General features: G+C 35.9%; 1 protein-coding gene across 1 annotated transcript; it reads right to left on the reverse strand.

Annotated features, from left to right (window-relative positions):
* Window positions 1–5,767: 5,767 nt before the first annotated feature.
* Window positions 5,768–19,939, reverse strand: RBP1 (retinol binding protein 1). Its single transcript, XM_065748105.1, has 4 exons — window positions 19,800–19,939; window positions 19,047–19,225; window positions 9,692–9,793; window positions 5,768–6,051 (listed from the first exon to the last, which is right to left on the reverse strand). The coding sequence occupies exons 1-4, from the start codon at window positions 19,870–19,872 to the stop codon at window positions 5,998–6,000; spliced, it is 408 nt and encodes a 135-aa protein (XP_065604177.1). The 5' UTR covers window positions 19,873–19,939; the 3' UTR covers window positions 5,768–5,997.
* Between the last annotated feature and the right edge of the window lie 384 nt (window positions 19,940–20,323).

A 20,323-nucleotide genomic window follows, 5' to 3' on the forward strand; every position in this document is an offset into this window, starting at 1 on the left:
TGCCATCCTGTATTTGACAAGAAACTCTGCAGCAGGCAGTGATTTTCAGACTGAAGCTTTGACCTTCATCCTTTTGTCCATTACAAACAACATTCTGGTGTTTTCCTGGGATCTCAAGACAACATGGTCCTTGCCATTCCTCTCAATACTGGTCAAAGTAAATAAGCTTTTGATATTAACGGAATACATACATCTACATACATATATACATCAAACAGGCTTGTCTTCTAAATTATACCAGGAATTCTTCTTGGGATTTCTCAGGAAAAAAAAATAAAAATCAATTTAAAGCATTTTACTTGATTCTGAATTGCCTAGTCTCAGCATCACGCTAGTGATTTCTTCTTCCCTCCCACTTGCTGCAGCGATAATCCCAAATTATACTTCTGCAAAACCTCTTGTCTGTTAGTCTCCAAATGCAGTGGATGTGCTCCATCTGTGGGCCATTAATTGCCTTACATGTTTCTTCCCCAGCGCAGGGAAAAGGTTGAGGGTTTTTGTGCTGCAGATGAGGAGCAACATCTTATAAGATAGCCTGTTTGAAGAATCTTGCTAAAGGCCACTTGTTAATAGCAGCTTTTTTAGTTGTCGTCTCTCCTTGTCATACACATAGCCCAGTGTCTTCAGCCTTTATGCTTCTCTGGGAAATGTAGAGAACCTTTGGTCAGTTCTGTTACTGAAAACTCTTCTAAAGCACAATAAAATGTAGATGATTATTTTGTTGTGGTAAGGATTTTGTAAATTTTCATCTTGAAGGTGGGGCCTTAAGGACAGTGTCATTTGTTTTAATTGAGGTTGTACTTTTCAATTGCTTCCACTTTGGTCAGTCTTTCAGATCTTTAACTGATGAGAGAATGTGATTAACCCTAACGGAATTGTTTGGTTTTGTGCAATGTCACATTAACTCACATGGAGGGAATATATAACTGAGAAGGCATGTAGCTGTTCCTGAAATTACACAAGCTGAAGTGGGAGGTGGTGCATGGCAGCAGCCTAAAGAGGGAAAGCATTTTTCAAAGCATTAGTATGGCTGAAGAGTGAAGAAGACTGCCCTAAAATATCCACGTGATGTTCAAACAAATTAGGTACTTACTAGCCATTAAATACCTGGCAGGGCTTTTAAGCAACGTTTAGCAGATTAAATGCCTACCTCTCTCTTTTGTCACCAAAGATGCTTTTGGAAATACTACTAAAAATACCGACCGTCATGTTGGGAACTGGAAACAGAAGTGGAACTTTGTGTCATGTGATGCTTCAAGTGCTTATAAGGCAGACTTTGTTGTATGAGAAAAGTATGTTATAAAGGATTGTTGCAGAAAAGCATTCCGTGAAATAATCCTGCTTGTAGGTTTCTGGGGTGGGGGGACACCTTGCTTTTCATTGCCCAAAACAATGGTAAAGATTTTTGTTTGGTGTGATGATGATGAAAGGTCTGGAGCCATACTGCTCAGAGATTTTCTTGCTGAAGAACACTGATGTTCTACTTCTTTTTTCTGTTTTGCTCATTAGGGAATGAGTCATCCATTTCTGCATCATTTAGGGTAGTGTGAAATCTAGCTTGCAGATCTTATTTGTCTAGCTCCTAAGTCAGCCCCCATGTCTGAGACTGGTTTCAATGAACCAAACAAAATTAGCATGATGTGTCACTGCTGCGATGTTGTGAAAATCTGTTATGTGTTTTGTGCTTTCTTTAGGTATAAAAAGTCTAAAACTCATGAGTAAATCTTTCTGAATTCTTTCAGAGAGTAATCTGTGAGCAGATCTTGGAAAATGAGGATGTCTGTGTGTATGTCTGAACTATCTGAACTTTCATGTTGGAAAAGAGGAATAGTGATGACTAGCCTTCTAGTCAGTGGGATTTTAACACCACACTGGCCTTTAAGGATTGTCCCGAGTAATTAGCTCTTCCTAATGAACACTGGTATCAGTGATGCAATGGAGAGGACTAACTGCATTACAGTGAGCTACACTGTTGTACCTGAAAATGGGTGCCTGGAGGAGCTGCTGTGTTTGAATAAGTGCTTTGGTGTGTTACTGAAAAATATATAAAAGGTGCTGTTCTCCCTCTTTCCTCTCCAAAAATAAACTTGGAAATGTCAGCTTCAAGAATGGCAGCATATTTCTTGACAGGATGAGTGAAAGACCACAGTTATTTCACAGAAGTACTACTGAAATGTGTTAACTTCTTTAACATGCCCAGCTGGAGAGAAGTGTTAAAAGCTGTAATGGTTATGGATAGTAAGCATCAGTGTCTTGGTAAGAAAAGATAAATTGAATCATGCTGATTTAGAATTAGAGAAGGGAAGTGATGAACTGCTGTGAGTCTTGTTGCACTTGACTGAATGTGAAATTTCAGCTTATCCCATATGCAGTGCATCTAAAAAAAATGAAAATGGTGACTCCATAGCATTATAAGTATCTCTTCTTATGTAGCATGGACACTGACCAGCAATTGAGAAAAAATGCCTGGAAACATCGGGAGAGAGAGGGACCTTTCATTTTACAATCCAGTATAATTTTGCATTACCTCCTATGCTCTTCTTATATTTTGTCTCTGCTCTTCTGTAATGTTGCTTTGTGCGGCCTAAATGGGAGGGGAAATAAACTCACTGAAACTGTTACATAAAAGCTGTTATTATGATCCCACAATATTGATAAAAAATTTTTTAATAAGAGCAGATCTTTGCAGATTACTGCTGATATCATGATACAATTATTTCTGCAGAAGCACAAACAAGTTCAAAATGTTACCTACTCTAATGATTGCACCCACAGCTAACTGCTCATGCTCCTGCCACAATCTTGAACTGTCAATTAAATGAACATTTAAATAAAGTATTTTAAATTTGAAACGTTCTTATCACAATATTGATCTTCTAATTGGCTCAGCATTAGAACAGTGTTGTATCAATTGGCACAATTAGATAAGTGGTCTCTTGTTATGTAAATTACTGTTGAGTCAATAACCACAGACTTTTTACTTTCTTCTTTCTTTACCTACTTTAATAAGAACGTGGCTCTTGAAAGAGAGAATTTCATTCTTCTTCTTTGGAGTAGAAACTTAATCTTTAGGCAGACTGGATGGAGGAATTAAAAAGCTATGCTGCTCAAGTGTTCAGTGAGGATACTTACTATTGGCTGCTAATACAGTGTGCTTTGTTGATAAATCACTTCAGGATACTAAAGGAATTCCACTGTTTTGTGCATTTTTGTCAATTACTTAAATAGGCATTTGCTTTGAGGTTGAAAATTTTCTTTAAGTACAAACAGCAGTAGCACATAGGTACTACTCTAAGAGGAAATGTTTTACTAATAGACGATGAATGGCCATAAATCTTTTACATGATTACAGATGATACTGTCCAAGAAACAAGACAATCTGATATGTGCTAGGAAAGTTTTATCAATGTTGTGCTGGAGAACTTTTTTTATTTACTGTATACTTAGAAAATTTAATATAGTGGAGTCAATCAAATGATAGGCATTGATGAAAGTGGATGTATCTACTGAAATGTACCTTTCGTGCCATGCTAGTGGTTTGTTATTCTCTACTGCTCTGTCTCATATAAGAGACTCTTTAGAATTTTAGCTCCCCTTCTTGTTATATGGTATTTGCCATTCACCATTTGCCATTCAAACAGCTTCTTTTAAAGTAAAAGTGTTACACAGATCACTCTAAGCAATTATTTCCCATCTTTCACAGTTGTATAAATGTAGACTGCAATCTTAGCTCTTATTTCTGTTATGGTTTCTATGGATGGATTAGATTGGAAGGGATGCTCTTAGTCCATGCATTTCAGTTGAGTGTTTTTGAGTGGTTTGGAATGAAATGAGAGCACTGTAGTCTTCTGGCGCTTAAAAAAACCAACTTCTAGGAATAAAAACATTCACATTTATACTCTGGGATCAACCTAGTGACTCTGATTCTTTTTCAGCGATTATCTCACCATGATAGGGATACAGAAATCTGAGTGTCATGGCAGAAACAGGGGATGGCTGTTCTGTATCTCCTGCAGTACAAGAATTAGGAGTAATTACAGGATAACAGAAAGGAACAGGTTCAAACAAATGGAAAGAGATATTTCTTAAACAACTGTTTGCTAAATATTTGCATTGATCCCTAGAATGACTTGACATTCTTATGAAAGAAAAATATGGTGAAGGTTATTAAATTCTCAGATAGCATATTTTGACTTGAGCCACAGATTAGAAAAGACTGTGAGAAAATTGTGGCATAATCTTAGTCAAAGTACGTGGAAATCACAAAGGTTGGTGTACTGCATATGTGTTACTACAGAATATATCTGAAGATTAAATTATGTAATGACATTAAAGGCATTTTACAATTAATACCATACATTTCATATTATTATTTAATATTAAAACTACCTCTTCACATAATGCAATCTGAGTTGTCTTCCTTTAATTATGTAAAACATATCTATTAAGGAATCCCGGATTTCTAGAATCGAGAAACAAAAAATTAACAGCTCCTTCATAGGCTTACATGTATTTTGTATAGGTCTGATTAGATTTTTTCTCACATCAATTATTTAATCTTCAAATACTGAGATAATTATTGTATGCTCATATTTGTACCCGCTAAAATTAATATATACACATACATGTATTTCACTTGTTCATATCAAACAGAAAAAAAACTCCAGCAATTTCCAAGTGAAAATGTCATCTATACAGGTTATACCATTAGATAATACAAAATAAACTTATTCAAAAATATCCTCCTACTGTTAAGAGTACTATTTTCTCTGTTGATCATGTTACTGTGAAGGGTTTCAGTTCTCTATCTGAGCATCTGCATTTGCTTTATGCTTTTAGAATCCTTCTGAAACTTCTCTGGTCTCGTGCAAGTCTTGCTCTTTAATCATTTGATGCTCTGAGCTTACAACCCGACTTAGTGTTTTTCCTGTTTTTCTTCTGTATTGGCAAGGGTAGATCAGATGGTGAATAATCGCACAAATCATGAAGATCACTCTGAATGATTATTGCTAAATTAATTTGAAAACCAGATGAAGAGAAGATGAAGCATAAGACTCAGAAGCCCCCTACACTTTTATTCATCTGCCCAACTTGCTGTGAGATTAGTGAACATCTTACTTCCTAAACGTGTAAGAATGTTTAGTATAAAGCATGTTTAAAACTTGCTAAGTAATCGTAACCTTAGATTAGCACAATGAATATTAAAATAAAATCACAGCTGAAATTCTAAGGAAGGTCAAGAAAATGAATACATAGTTTGATTCTTGAGTAGTAAGTCTGGATATGAATTCATTGTGAAAGTCTTGGATACTACGTAGTTTTGAAAATATTCTTTGAATACTAGCAATAATTAGTTTCATCAGAAAAAGGAAGAAAACATAGACATTGGCTAAAGTATTTAGAAAGGAACTGCCCCTTGGCCATGATTCTGTAAGTGCTATTTTTTCCAGATTACTGATCCATAACTTTACTTAATTTAAGAAATCAAATCTTCAATTTTGGTAGAGTACTTTCAGTGAAGTACTGCTCCATTGGAGCTGATAGTAAAATTCTCACTGGCTTCAGTGAGACGAGGATTTCCCATCAGCCACATACTACAGTTCTCATCACTTCCCTGTGACAATTCATTGCCTGAAAACATGATTACTTGAAGGTCTCTCGTTAAGGCTACAGAAAGGCAATTTTCATTGCAAGTAAAATATGTGCTCACAAGGCCTTTAACTTCAGTATCTTGATTTTTACCAAACAGTCTCAATTTTGGTGTAGTCAAGAATTATGGTGCACACCCACTTATAGTGTTTAGTAATTTTAATGGAGTTTTATTTGCAATTATTTCTTTAAAATAATTTGTTAAAAATATTTTGTCTATACAGTTCTAATGTAATCTTCATCTCTGTGCTTACTCTCATCACTTGATGATGTTCCTTACTAGTGCTTGGAGATTTGGTGGCAAGTCTGTAAATTCTACTGATCTTCACTTCTGTATCAGCAGTAGGCTCACTGTACCTTCTTAAAGACCTGCTTACACTTGACTCCGCACACTCTCATTTCCTAGGAAGAGAAAATAATTTTAAAATTACATCTTCTACATAAGATATGTGTATTATATATTCGTAGGTATGTCCAGCTTAATTTCAATATGGAACTTCTTACCAAATTAAATAGTGCAGCTTGTATATATTTTAGCCTATTTTTACTCCTAATAGTACCACTTGGTTTGGGCTTAATTTCTAAAGAAAGTTGGAATAAGAGAAGTTACTTTGCAATCTCAGATCTTAGAAGACCAAATGCATTCCTGGTGTGTTATTGTTTATTTGTTTGTGCAACTGCTTAGGTGTTTGAAATGAGCATTCTATATTTTTGGACATATAAACAAGTTATTTGGGATGGATTTAAATAAAAAAATTGGAATCTGTATATTGATGATCAGTAGTTCATACTTACAAACTCAGAAATAAGCCAACAGCCCATTCTGGCAACACAGTGGTCATCGATAGAATGGGACAGGTTGTTGCTTACAGAAGAGTTGAGCTAGATCTATAAAGCACAGTACAGCAGTGAGTTTTGACTGATCTTGACCCTACTAGATGCCTAATGGTGTCCACTGGTCTTCTGTGTTCCATAATAGGTTTTAAAAAAATCTCTGCTAATAACTGGGTCATATTTAACTGCCCATAAGAAGGGCAGTTAAGACAGTTAAGACATTGACTTTTGAGACCTACTGTTGTTTGCCTAACATCACTGAAGATGCAGTTTAATCTTCTCTATTGCTGAAACTGTTGAGGTTATACCTGAAAATTACACAGTCTTTGTGGGAATTTGGGGAGGTGTTGACTGGTTTTCCTGAAAGAAGAAAATTGGTGGAACCTCTTAAGGCACATGAAGACAAAGATTGTATATGACACAGCAGAAGGACTGTACTTTCTGTTTCAAGATAAGACTTAAATATAAGTTGTCAGAATATTCTGAGGGAACAGGAGGTTTATTTAACTGGGAAGTTACACGCATTTCCTTGTATTTCTTTATAAGCGTTAAGTGACATATTAAGAACTTACACTAGGTTAATAACCTTATTGGCATGTGCTCCCAGTCAGTTGTAAGGGAAGGTGCTTCATGATGAATTGATGAAACAAGCAGTCCGATACCACAGTTTTAGTTGGGACCTGTTTTATTCACTACGTATATAGGGAACCCAAAAGAAAGAGTGTGCAGTAAGTGCGAAGAGATCTGCTGACAGAGATAAAAACCTGCAGAGCAGAAGCAATCAATACAATAGAAAATGGCAATAAAACTCAAAAGGAAATGGAGAATGGTCAAATAAGTCACTCACATAAAACAGAATCCAAGGAGGAAAAAGAGCTACAAAGTACAGACCATAGAATGAAATGGTAAAAATAGGAGGTGATAAACTACTAAAGGATGCAGTACTACTTTCTACAGAGCCATGGAAGGAATTAAATTAACACTTGGCTCATTCTGTAAAGTTCAATAGGATCATAAAACTATCGAAGTATCAATTTTTTGGAGGTAACTGCCCATTGTATCAAAGTACTCTCAGGAGTACAGGGCCTAGTAATCTTGGCTGATCAAAAATGTGATACTGAATGGAACTATTTCACTGCACATGTAATGGAGAGATGTATATTAATGAGGATTCAGAGGAATAAAGAGGACATAATTTGAAGATCACGAAATATAAAATGTGATAAAATACTGGGGTCTGGCTTCTAAAATATTTGGGTGCTTCTTTTGCATGAAGTAACTTTGTAGTGACTCCTGGGCTCATGGTGAACAGATCACAGTAAATTGTACAAGTGTCGATTAGTGCATGGGTACCTGTATGTGCTGGCAGGTATGGCAAAGTTCTCTTCACAGCTTTTTAAGACAAAAGCATCAGATCAGTCAGGTTATGCTAAGGTACCTGAAGTGACACTAGACAACAGTGGCACTAGCACCAGAATATGAATTTATGACTTCTCAGATAGGACTTTTGACATGTTTAAGCATAGAAAATGCTCTGGCCTGGAAGTTCATGGCCAGGTTATATGGTGAGTGCATGAATCAGAGTAAGAACAGCAGAAATCTAGACTGGAAAAAAAAAAGTTGAAAGCATTAAATGGGAAAGGAGAACAATTGCAGAGCTACAAGAACCTGGACTTGCCAAAATGGATGCCAAAGAAATATGAGAGCAACTAGTGCCATTGATTCAGTGGGTTAAGTGCAACAAGGAGTAAGTTGAGTTTCAAGGCCAGACACAGTGCGGCTAATTGCGACCTGTTTGCTCGCAGAGATTTTGAAAAGACCACTGCTTGGGGTCATAGCACCCAGTGCTGTGAATCTGGGAGGTAGCACGGAACTGCTGGAGTGAAGTAGTGTAGTGCAGGCAGTGGGAACGTTTTGTCCTGGTTTTATCAGTGTTCTGTATCGTGACATCATGTGGCATGCCATTGAGTGCAGAGGCACAGTGCACTGTGGAGCTGTGCTTTCTGATCCTGTATTCTTTAGCATTTTTCACAAGTTCCCACTCTCCAACAAAATTATTATTCCCAAGAATCTCCACAGTTCCCTATGTGACCTCCAGTTCCAGGTGGCAGGGGTTCTGGCAGTGATGGGAGCCTTCTCCTCTCTCCCATTTGAGTTAGTAATTGTAACTCTCTAATTATTATCTTACATTCTTTTATCATTTGTAGCATTTTTTTCTCTCTCCTTATCTTAGTTGGATTGTTTTCCTTTCCTTCTCCCTTCCCATCACACTTGAAACCATGACATGCATATACACAGAAAATTCTGCAATCTCATTTTCATTGCTTCACCTCTACTTTTGTTGAGGCGATGACTGCAACTATAAATTTACTTCCCTCCCTACCTGCATTACATCAAGTATGTCATCCAGAAGGCAAGGTCTGTCATATACATTCCTTCTCCAAACTGGTTTCTGGGAATTCCAGTATTTCTTATTTAGTAATAAGAGGCTTAGGGTACTTTTGCAAAGATTTCATTTCTAACAGTTTCTGATTTGAATATTTAGAGAACATTCATTTAGAGCGTTGAATGCTAAAAGTAATAAACAGAGGAATGAAATTAAAGTTGGATTTTATTATCTCAGCAGGAAGAGTGCATTTTATCCAAAATGATGAGAGAGAGAAAAAGGATGCTATGAAGAGCTACATAAGAAAAAAAAGAATAGGCATCTTCTTTCAGATCCTGTTAACTTGAAAAGACGGAAATGGTGATCAGAGAGAACATGACATTTCAAAAGCTTAATTGCTGTTTTAGTTCTCTGGGATATAATGCAGTTTGGGCTGTAACTCTTTTAAAAGGACAATGGCATACTTTCCCCTTACAGCTTACTGTTGGATGTGTAATTTTACAAGCTCCCATACTGTGTATTTCACAGGGTGTAGAAAGGCCATTCTGTTAAATGGTTTCCTCAGTGTAAACATTTCAAACTGGTGTGTCTGAACAGACAGTTGTTAGAAAGAGTACTGCTTTGAAACCAGGCAGTCTTTGTAAGGAACTTAAAAGAACAACGGTGCCAAATGAAATGATTACTTTAGAAACAAGTCAAACACAGCACCAATACTTAATTATGTCAAAGAATGCCAAGATAACAGCACTCAGCTTTCTACACTACATCTCACCGCTTCAGTAAATAACAGAATGGCACTTAGTACCTATTATATGATCTTACCAGGTGCATTTCATCTCCTTCAATCCACTGAGTCCAACCACGATCTTCTTTTTCTCCTTTCTGTACGCAAAGTAGCTTATCTCCATCCCAAGAAACTGTGGTCTAAGAAAATGGGCATTTTCAGCATTACTGTAGTATTTCATGATACTACGAGTTTCCTCAGAATAACTACTCTCTAAAATAATAGACTAATGAACCTCATAAGAAGAAAAATTGTAGAGTATTGCAGTATTTATGATAATCACGAAAGAAATTTGCTTAAAGAGCAAGTTGCTGCCCAACTTCTTGTCAAAACCTGTAAGAGTGAGATAAAGCTGTTTAACTGCAAGAAAAAAAACCAACACATAAAAATCATTATGTAGGAGTGCACTGCTTTTTCCCTTTGACAAATATAACAGCAGAAGGGATGTGTAGCCTAATACTGCATTTGTAAGAAGAACTGAAAACTCGAGATTCTTATTTTTTTTTCCACCACAAGGACTGCTCAGCTGATCTACCTGAACACAGTGCCCACTTAGAGGCAGCTCCACTTGGACAAGAAAGGCTTGTAAATACTGGGAGTTCCCCCCCCCCCCCTTATCTGAATCTGTTTTCTGTCACTCAGCAGAGCAGTTTAGAAGTATCAGTAAATTGATAACATTGCCAGCATCCTGCTTTGTTTAGCTGGAGAAGCAGCTGAGCCAGGACTGGTAGAATAACAGCACAGTGTTGCAGGATGCAGCCCAACACTAACGTGAACATCTGTACTACTTGAGTAGTTCAGAAGAATTAATAAAACTAAAATGCATGAGAGTGCGTCTTTCCACTTGTTACTGTAGCTAGTCTTTATCAACAATATGCTTTTCACTTTTCCCTAAGATAAAAAAAGAGCGACATGTAAAATTTTTGTAGTGGAAGGGAGGGAGGAGGGGCAATTTGTGCTGCATTAGGATAGCTTAGCATAGATATTAGCACACTGCTTTAAAACCAGCTTGAATGAAATGAATCTGAGGACTAGCTCTGGAATTACTGTCTGCCTTGTGTTAAGTCTTCCAGCCACTGCCTGTATAAGCAACTAGTTATGGAGGGGAAATAAGTTCTGATGTAACATTAAAGGAAAACTTAATGCATCTGTCCTATTGATTTCTAAGAAAAGAAGCCACTCCACATTTTTCATTCTATGAATTATAGTAAGTTCAACACTGAAGAACTATGCAGACCAATTTATTTAATTTGTATGTCACAAATGATTCTTGAATGATAACCATGATAGTCACCATCTATAGATGAGTATAGCCAGCAGTTTCCACCCATGGGAAGCTTTAGCCTAAACAAGTATGGAAAATGAATTGCTATCATGTGTGCTAGCAAAGATAATCATAGGCAAGGCATTACAAATGATCCCCTATTATCTGTTTGCACCATAATGGATTTCTTAAGAAAGCCAGACTTATTTGTCTTCATTAAAAATCTCTCTGACCTGTAAAATGCATTGGCAGATTTTTCTGTTCCATCTTGTAAAATGATGCATTTAAACCTAGTAGCAGACAACATTTAAAAATTGCTATCTCCTTTCCATGCTTAAAATGCCAATGCAAGAAGGGACAGCACATTGTGGCAAAGCTGTAGTTAAGAGAGCTAACGTAGTTGCCACTGTTCATATCCTTCTACATATCTATTTTGAATCTACAGATATCTAATTGAAGAGTAGAAGATAACAACACTATGTTAATATCTCTAAGCCTTTTTGATTATTCTAAACCATGAATATATCAGAAAGTGAACTTTATTTCTGCCTGTGACCTACAAGAGATACTGGGGAATGAGTCATTTGTATATGCAGATTTTCTTAGAAGCAGTACTTACTTCTATCCATTAAGCACTAGCTTAATTGTAGATAAATTGTTAGATTAGCTGTGAAGTTGAATTTCATACCATTTCATGTGAGTTCCAAGGCAATATACCATCATAAAATCAGATACAACTCTATTAGAATTACTCACACGCAAAGTCAGTTACTGCAGAAGTTATTAGTTTTGTACTAGCTCAGTAGACTTCAGGACAACAGAGAAATGTTTATGGCAACACAAAGAACTTATTCAGCCTCTAAGAGTTTTAAAAAACATTTTAATCTCAGAAAACACACTTCTTTCTCTTTGTTGTATTTGTCTTTGGTTTTGGTGATTCAGTGACAAACACAAAGAGTAAAATATCGCAGATCATTAACCATACTATTTTATCAGAATTCCCAGATGTCATCCTTTTAATTCCTTATCACAAAAGTAACTACTGATGGAATGTGAGCACACCACACACTTTCTGATTTTGATATGTGGCTATTTTGCTATGAAGGTTATAAAGGACAGAATATATTGCAAAAGAACATAATGTTATTTTCTTTGTTAGCAGAAACAGCCACTTCATGACAATAAGATTAATTAGCAGCATTTTTCTATTTTCTTTCTTTAGGTCATATACTAAATTCTGATATAAGACCCAAATAACACAGAAGACAGAAATTTCTCTTTTAAGTCAGATCAAAGAGAACAGTAAGTTCTTCAATTCCAAATCTCCCTATTGGGGCAGCAAAGTATTAGTTGAGATTGGGATCGTTACGGCTGTTATAAGTGCACTGGTTGTTATTAATAATCTACCCTGTCCTAACAGCAAAGACAGCAATATTTGCCTTATAGAACTTCCAAATACTTGAGTCTGAACATAATAACATTCCAAAAAAATTGGTAAATATTGGCCCTTTTGTTGTATACAAGAATAAATAATTTAGAGTTCTTCTTTTAGCACAAACACTCCCTTTTCTCCTTTGTGTACATGGAATGTTTTCTCAGTGACTACGGAGTGGAGAAACACTCCAGCTCCAAAAACATCGGCTTTCTTTCAGTTTCATAAAATATGAACAGAGTTAGCAGTTAAGTGCAAAAAATAAACAATTTATGTATTTCCTACCATTTTTCATATTCAACAGAGTCTTTAAATTCCCATGTAAATTTAACAACAGTATAATGGCAGCACAAAGAAAAATGTTTGGAAGAGAAGAAAAAAAATAGTGGGGAGATAACTGTAGGCAATTAAGATCTACAAATGGACAGTGCTTGCATTCTCATGTCTTCAAATTCAAATTTTGCTTATTTTCTTTTAAAGCTTCATTATTCCAACTTAAGCTCTTCCTTTACATATCTCAAAGATGGACAATGTGATAGAATGTATTAGAGATGTGTCGTGTCATTAATCATATTTCAATGAGCTATAAAAACACCGTGCAGTCAGTGATTAAAGGAAAATACTGATCAGGGATTTCTTGCTTATGTTCTTTACATTGTTGCTTACAGATCAAACTGAAACCTAGGACTGATGGATCCTGAGTGAAATATATGTAATTCTACAGGAAACATGATTAGTTATTATAATGTGAAATATGTGATTAGTGGACAGTGTGATTAACAAGGTGCTGGAACAGGCTGCCCAGAGAGGCAGTGGATTCCTTGTCCCTGGAGGTTTTTGAGGCTGGCTGGGGCTCAGCAATCTGATCTAGTACTTGATCTAGTGGCTGGCAGCCCTGCATGAGGCAGGAGGATTGGAGCCTGACGATCCTTGAGGCCTCTTCCAACCCAAACTGTTCTATGATTGTATGATACCAAATTCACCAATCAAATGATTATCTTTGAAAACTGAGAACACGTATTTAATTTTTTCCTTATTGTTATTATATGATGTATGCAGTCTTACACTATTTTTGTGCACTTACATATTTTTCTTTTACAATTTGGCAACTCCTGCTAGTGATTTAATTTATTAGTGACTTATGAAGATCTAAATACACATGCATAGCAACACTGTACTACTGAAAATAAAATCCAGTATAAAAAAAATAAAGTACTCATTATAGATTGAGACAAAGCAGACTTACTAAAAGAAATAGTAGAAACAAAACAAACCTATGAAGTGCATACTTGCATTCTCTCTAGTAGCAGTAACAGCAGAGAAATCTTGTCAAATTACAGTAGATAATACTTCCAGCTTCTGGTAGTAAGGCACACTGACCTATATCCAGACATACTGAATTTTGTAGTTTACTGAAATATTCAAACAAACTGACAATCAAAAATCTGCATTTTCCAGTATGTCTAATTGCAAAAGCATTTGATGTTGGCACTGCACAGTGTTTCTCATTCCCATGTTGGTTGTTCCTTATGTGCTAACTTGTGTTGTGTGCTGTGCAGCTAAAGATATCTAGCATATTTTATAAGTGAAAAAAATACAAAAACATTTTTTCCTTAAGTAGCCAATGAACCTTTTTTGCTGATGCTATATAGATTTTTTACACACTACATTTACAAATATGAATTGCAGCTACCATCTTTTATCAAAAATATTATTGATTTCTTATCTTGGGAAGAAACAGCAGTACAATTCCCATTTTTCTTCTACTTACCTTCACAGTGTTGTCTCTATATTATGGTGCAGCAAATGACTGCAGTGCCCTAAGACTGCATGATACAATCCATGCTTCATCTCAGTTAAGTAATACTGTGCTTATGGGAATAACTAATCATTTTGCAACTTTAATTATGATTTAGGAATTAAATCATGCAAAGAAGTTGTTTAAATCAGATAGATGGTACAGGAAAATCCACTTTGAGCTGTGTCACATGTTTGCAAATAACACCAAGTAAAATATTCTAGAATTCTCAGTCAAACAGGACAATGTATCCAACTAGATATTTATTTGATGCTCAATACAAAACTTTTTCACCTGAACTATCAGAGTGAAATAAAAACATCTAATAAGCAGTTGTCAGGTAAAATATCAACCAAAGTCCTGATGATAAAAGTAATGCTCATATCACATTTAATGTCATGTTGAAGGCACATTCAGTAACGTCATAGTCACTACCTGTGACCTGCACAGGAGGCATTGCTAACAGGATTGCTAACAGGAGGGCAACAACCACATTAAGGGTTTGTCACCTCCAGACACTAACTCCTTTGATCTCGCCAAATCTATGTACGAAAATTGTTGACAGATAAGCTATGGAGAAAAGAGCACACAAGCAAAAAAAAAAAGATATTTTTTCTGTTGCCCTTTGAATTCCACAGCTGAAATTAGGTAGTGAGTTTGCCAATAACTGTCTGATCCAGGAATACTGGGAACATAGAGAAATCAAATCAAGGAATGGAATCTATTGGTAATTTTTTCAATGAGCCTCAAGTTAGACAAGAAATCTACAGTTTAAAGATTTCAGAGTCTGAAAAGTAAATTTGTTACTTTCTTAAACAAAAAGCTTTAGGTAGAGTAAGTCTACATTTACATCAGTTGTTTTCATGGACTTCTGAAGCAAATCTCACCAAGCTGGTAATTTCCTTGCTCCCTCTCTATACGTGCTATGATAAATAGCAGCAAATTTCAGTAGGTTTAGACTGTAATAGCCAGAACTGACATGAAGATAGAAGGGTCCATAGCAGTTAAGTGATACTTGCCACAAATTACTTTTGTTGTTGTTGAGTCCTGATAGATCTGAGAAAAAAAAACAAACCTACTTGCTTTAGCAGTGGAGTTGGATTAGATAATCTGTAGAGGTCCCTTCCAGCCCTTACAATTCTGTGAATGCATGAACCACCACACTATGGCCTGTGAGTGAAAACCCTGGAAGATCCAATAGAGATCTACCACCAAGAACCTCTCTTCAGGACAAGGTCTCTTCATCTTCTAGCAACCCACTAATATGGGTGCTTTTTTCCCCATAAACCTGATTTTTGACTGCGTTCTGGCTCTGATGTACTGTATTTGAGAACAAATTAATAATACACCGGAAAAATGTAAGCAACTTCCAACAAGGTCACTGTTACAGCTAAGAACTTAAATGGGAAGACTTTGCTATATCCATAAGACACTCTCAATAAATGTGGTCAGTAGGTTCCAAAGTACAAATCTTTTGAAAATCTAGATAATCTTAACATTTTAATCAGAAATATGGATGGCTTACATCCCATTACTCCTCCTAACTTAAGTTTTAATTAAATAAAGATACTTAATTTTTCTTGTCTACATAAAAGCAGCTTAGGGTGATGAACAGTTACAAAGAAGCTTGACCATCTGAAAAAACTGCAGAAACATTTCTTAATTGCTAGAATCATTTATCAGTTGATATAAACTGCTAGTATGTTCTGTTAATGACCATCCCATGAATTTCAGTCACTTGTCCCAAAATCTAACAAATTATTTTGTTAGTATTAAAAATTAAGAAATTAAGTTATTGTATTATACCTCAAAGATCCATCTGAAATAAGGGCTCAGTGTGACATCTCTCAATCAGATCTTCAAAAAGAAAATATGTGGCTTATTTTGTCTCTAATATGGAAAAACTATTAAACAGTCTCAAACAGAAAAAGGAGTGGCAGGATTCCTGGATTTTATTGCAATATATTGTTTCTGGAAAGAGCTATACATATTTAGCTATCCTTTAGCCAGGAAGATGGTAAAGCCTTTATCAGTCATTTGTTCCCATACCAACCTCAGTTCAACCCTGTAAAAGCAGCTATAAATCTAACCTCCCATGTAATAATTCCTGCTTTAAGCCAAGCAGCAAGAGAAACTCCCAGAGTTAACTAATAGGAAAAAGATGGTAGCACAATACAGAACATTCCCCAGCTGTCCACGGGGCTCGACATGTGACATATCATAATGGGTATCTGTAACCATAGGACTCTGAAATGTGTTTGTGCCATTACAAAATTGCTCAGATCGTTACTGAAAGACAAGCTGGTTAAAATGTGGGCATTCTGTACCTGACTGATAAGCTTATTGAAGTTCACTGTAGTTAAAAAAAAAGACACTTTTAGAAATGTTGCTTAGGTGATTGTCAGCATCTCCATTGCTAGCAAACAGAGTTGCAATGACAAGTTTTAAATCAAAGGGTAAGCTGCTGTCAGGTTCAGAACTTAAATGCTCAAATTGCTTATTTTGAATCCTTGCTTGTAGGAGCAATGAGAGAAAGGGAAACACATTCCAGGAGGAGTGGAATAAGCATTCTAGTTAGTACACAGTGTTTTATTTATTAGGAATGGTTAATTTTTTTCTTATTCAAGTAAAATTGTAAGAATCTATTAAAAAATGGGATGACTTGCATATACCCTACATCAGAAAGGGAGTAGAAAACAGCAAATGTAATTCAATTTGTGCAAGGATCAGAATCACTACTAAGATATTGACTGTTAAAATTAACATGCATAACTGATTTGCCCTGTGTAAATTCAGCAAGATACAATTGCACGTACCACTAATGGTTTATCATTCAAAAAGGAGTTTGCTAAGTCGGGTTCTTAGGTTTTCAACTGATTCTTTCTGCTTGCACACTACGTTCCTATCTCCCTGAGTTTTTCAGATGCATGCATATATACACATGTGCAAAGACATCTATCGGTTATTCTAGAACAATGCTTTTTCCAATATAATGAGAAAATACTTAAGCCCAAATCAATAAATAGAAGTAATTTTTAAAAAGAAAACCTTCATAGAGGTATAGAAACGAGTAAAGATGCACATTGCTGATCTTCCATCTTACTAAAAAGACAATTCATTTCGAGTCTTCTCATTCCGTGGGGGCTCCCTACCAAAATTACTAGAGTCACTAGTGCTTGCTTCTTCTAACTGCAAAGTATTCATTCCAATACCTACTGTAAATTACGTTCCATTTGCAGAATAGAAGAACCCTGCTGAAATAACAGTTTAAAAAAGTTTAATGAGCCGTGTAATTTTAATAGGATTTTATTCTGACCTTGCAGCAGTATAAATCAAATTATACCCTGTACAACTGAAATTCAGTGCATTTTTCCTGAATACAAACTAGACAGGAATCATTTCTTGCTTGGAATACAGGGAACATCAACTGACTTTTTGGCAGCACCTCACCTATCATTAGTGCTCTCTTCTGAGTGGGCAACTATCCTAATGCTTGGTTTCAGCAAACAAACGTTCTAAAGCAGCAAGTCTTCAGTTTGCAAGAGAAATAACATCATAGAAGTACAGATATCATCACCATCCTTTAAGGAAATGTAATCATTTAAAAATGTACTGCAGACAAGAAAGCAATGGTTAAAGGTAGATTAAAAAAATACAAAATGAAACTGCTAAGGTTTATCCAGCTGAATTACCTCAGATGAGCTTCCAGCAGTGACCAAGTGACCAACTATTATAAGGTAAATAATCCTAAGCAAAACCAAGGACAGCCTATACTGTCATAAGACTATTGATACTTTTATTCTAGATTTAGACTCAGCAAAATTTTTTAGCTTATATTCATTGCAGACTATTGATTTTGAAATATTCTAATTACACTGCATACTGACAGATTCAAAGATGTGTTACACAACTGAAAAGTAAACAAAATTTCAGCAACTTTCACAGGAAGATCCAACCTGTTCACTGTGCTTATATTTTTACTGACATTAACTCTAGTTAGATGATTCAAGCTGCATTCATCCTGTTTGCTCTGCTCTAGAGAGTAACATTTAATGTGCAATTTGTTCTGTCCATGTTATGTCATACTTTTATGTTGAGCTACTTGTTACTGTTAACTAGCTCAGCTACCTGCTCAGCTCACGATACAGATAACAGTAAATGACTCAAACTCTCCCATTAGATATACTAAGTGTTAATGACCACGTCAGTTAATGGCATGCATATGTATAAGGAAGGAAACATCAAAAACAGTATTTTACCTTCACTTTTATGGTGTCTTTCCTCATACAACCACTCAGGGAGTGTTCCAGTAATTTCTTATCAACCCCATGACCTGCCTTTCACAATGGGTATTTATCAATCATAAGCTAAAAAATACTGTCTCTTTGGCAAGCAAATGGAGCTGAGGCACAGTCCTCAGCATTTGCTTATTGACTGTGAAGATTTGGTCCAGTTAACACTAATTAACAACTGCTCTGCCACATATACCCAGGAAGGAACAAGCATATAAAAACAACAGCTTCTGAACACTTGCCTGTTGTTACAGGTGGAGAAGGATACCTGGCCCTGCAATGAGTTCATTCCTTTTACTGTAAAGCATTTGTCAGTGAAAAGATTCTGAAAGTCTGAATGCAGATGTCTTTCAGACTAACAAATATTACAGAAGAGTTGAGTAACATGAAATGAAGTTACTGTCCATTACTTGCTAGAACTTCATGATTCTGAGTACAGCTTCATTCCACTGATGTAAAGCATGCTAAAAACTACACATCTCAACAAATCGAGAAGTATTAACATCATTTTAGGAATAACCACAAAAAATGGCTTATAGAGTTGGTCTGTACAAAGCCTTAATAGCCCTGTTTTTATTCTGTCAGTTGTTACAGTTCTAATTCTTACCATGCATTTGCGATCATCCACCCCAGCTAAATCCTCCTCAAACTCCTTTCCTACATCAAATTCCATGATGTAGTTTCTAAAAGTGCTTAAAGTTTTAATGATCATATGATCCCCATTCTGAAGGATTTCTTTGTCAGGCTTTAGCAAGTTTGCTATTTTTCTTACAGCAACATTTACATCTGAAAAAGAAAAAAAAAAGTTATTTGAATCCGGAAACATCTACCACAAGAAGAGGCTTGTAGCTCTTGGGAGGACTAAAGCGAACAAAGATGCATCCAGAGCTTTTAGGCCAGCTTGTTTACAAAGGAAAAAGTCCATAGCCTGAGTCCGTTAACTTAGTTAATGTCTCAATTTGCTACTTGTATTTGATAGCTAATAAAGGTACTAGTACTTCTATAGAAATCCTAGCATTTTATATATTTCATTGCATGCAAGCACAACGCTGTATGAAGTATGTTATTGTCTCTGTAGTACACAAATCCCCCACTCTTTTTCAAATTATGTTTGGCTTTTAAATTTGAAATCTGCCACTTACCTCTGCCAGCTATGTAGTTTAGTCATTCTAAATGGAAACTCCGTGATGGTAATAAGTAGACTGCTTAATGCTTAAGACAGTTTTGCACAGTGCAATTCTTAATACCTGAAAAAATTGTTTCTCACAAAAATGCTTCAGGTCTATACAAGTAAAAATAGATTCATGTAAAGATTAGCTTGCGTTGATTATTTATTAAAGAAATGTGAAGGGAGCCTTACCCAGTGCCTTGAGATACTCCTCAAAATTATCATTGCTGATCATTTTCCAGCAACCATTGAAATCTGCAGGCATCCTGACTTCAGGTAATTGTTAAAAACCAGTCTCAGATTCTGCACCTTGCAGCTCACTGCCTTTCTTTGTGGCAAGTCTGAACTCTGGTTTCTTTTATCTGGTTTTCAGACCATGTAGCTATGCAAGTCCTTCTAATCCGATTATTGTTGAAGTGTTGCCTTTAAATCCTTCCACAACTCTGAACTTCTGAGATTTCTAGTGACAGCAGGATGACTTGATTTAAACAGAATGAAACATTCATCTTCCCTATAACTTCTGTAAAGCTACTGATTATCTGGAAATCCATTTTAACCATAACGACTCTTCTTTTTTTAAGCCACTAAGAAATAAGATCCTTTAAATGGCTTTGGTTATTAGCCAAGCCTATTCAAGTGTATACCTTGTGTGTTTTTTTGAGGGATAAGCTACCCCTTTGGAGTATGTTCATTTATTTTATGCCACCTTCTTTGTG

This window comes from Cyrtonyx montezumae, unplaced genomic scaffold, assembly GCF_038088225.1.
Source record: "Cyrtonyx montezumae isolate F1298 unplaced genomic scaffold, pur_monq_1.0 scaffold_5, whole genome shotgun sequence".
NCBI lineage: Eukaryota > Metazoa > Chordata > Aves > Galliformes > Odontophoridae > Cyrtonyx > Cyrtonyx montezumae.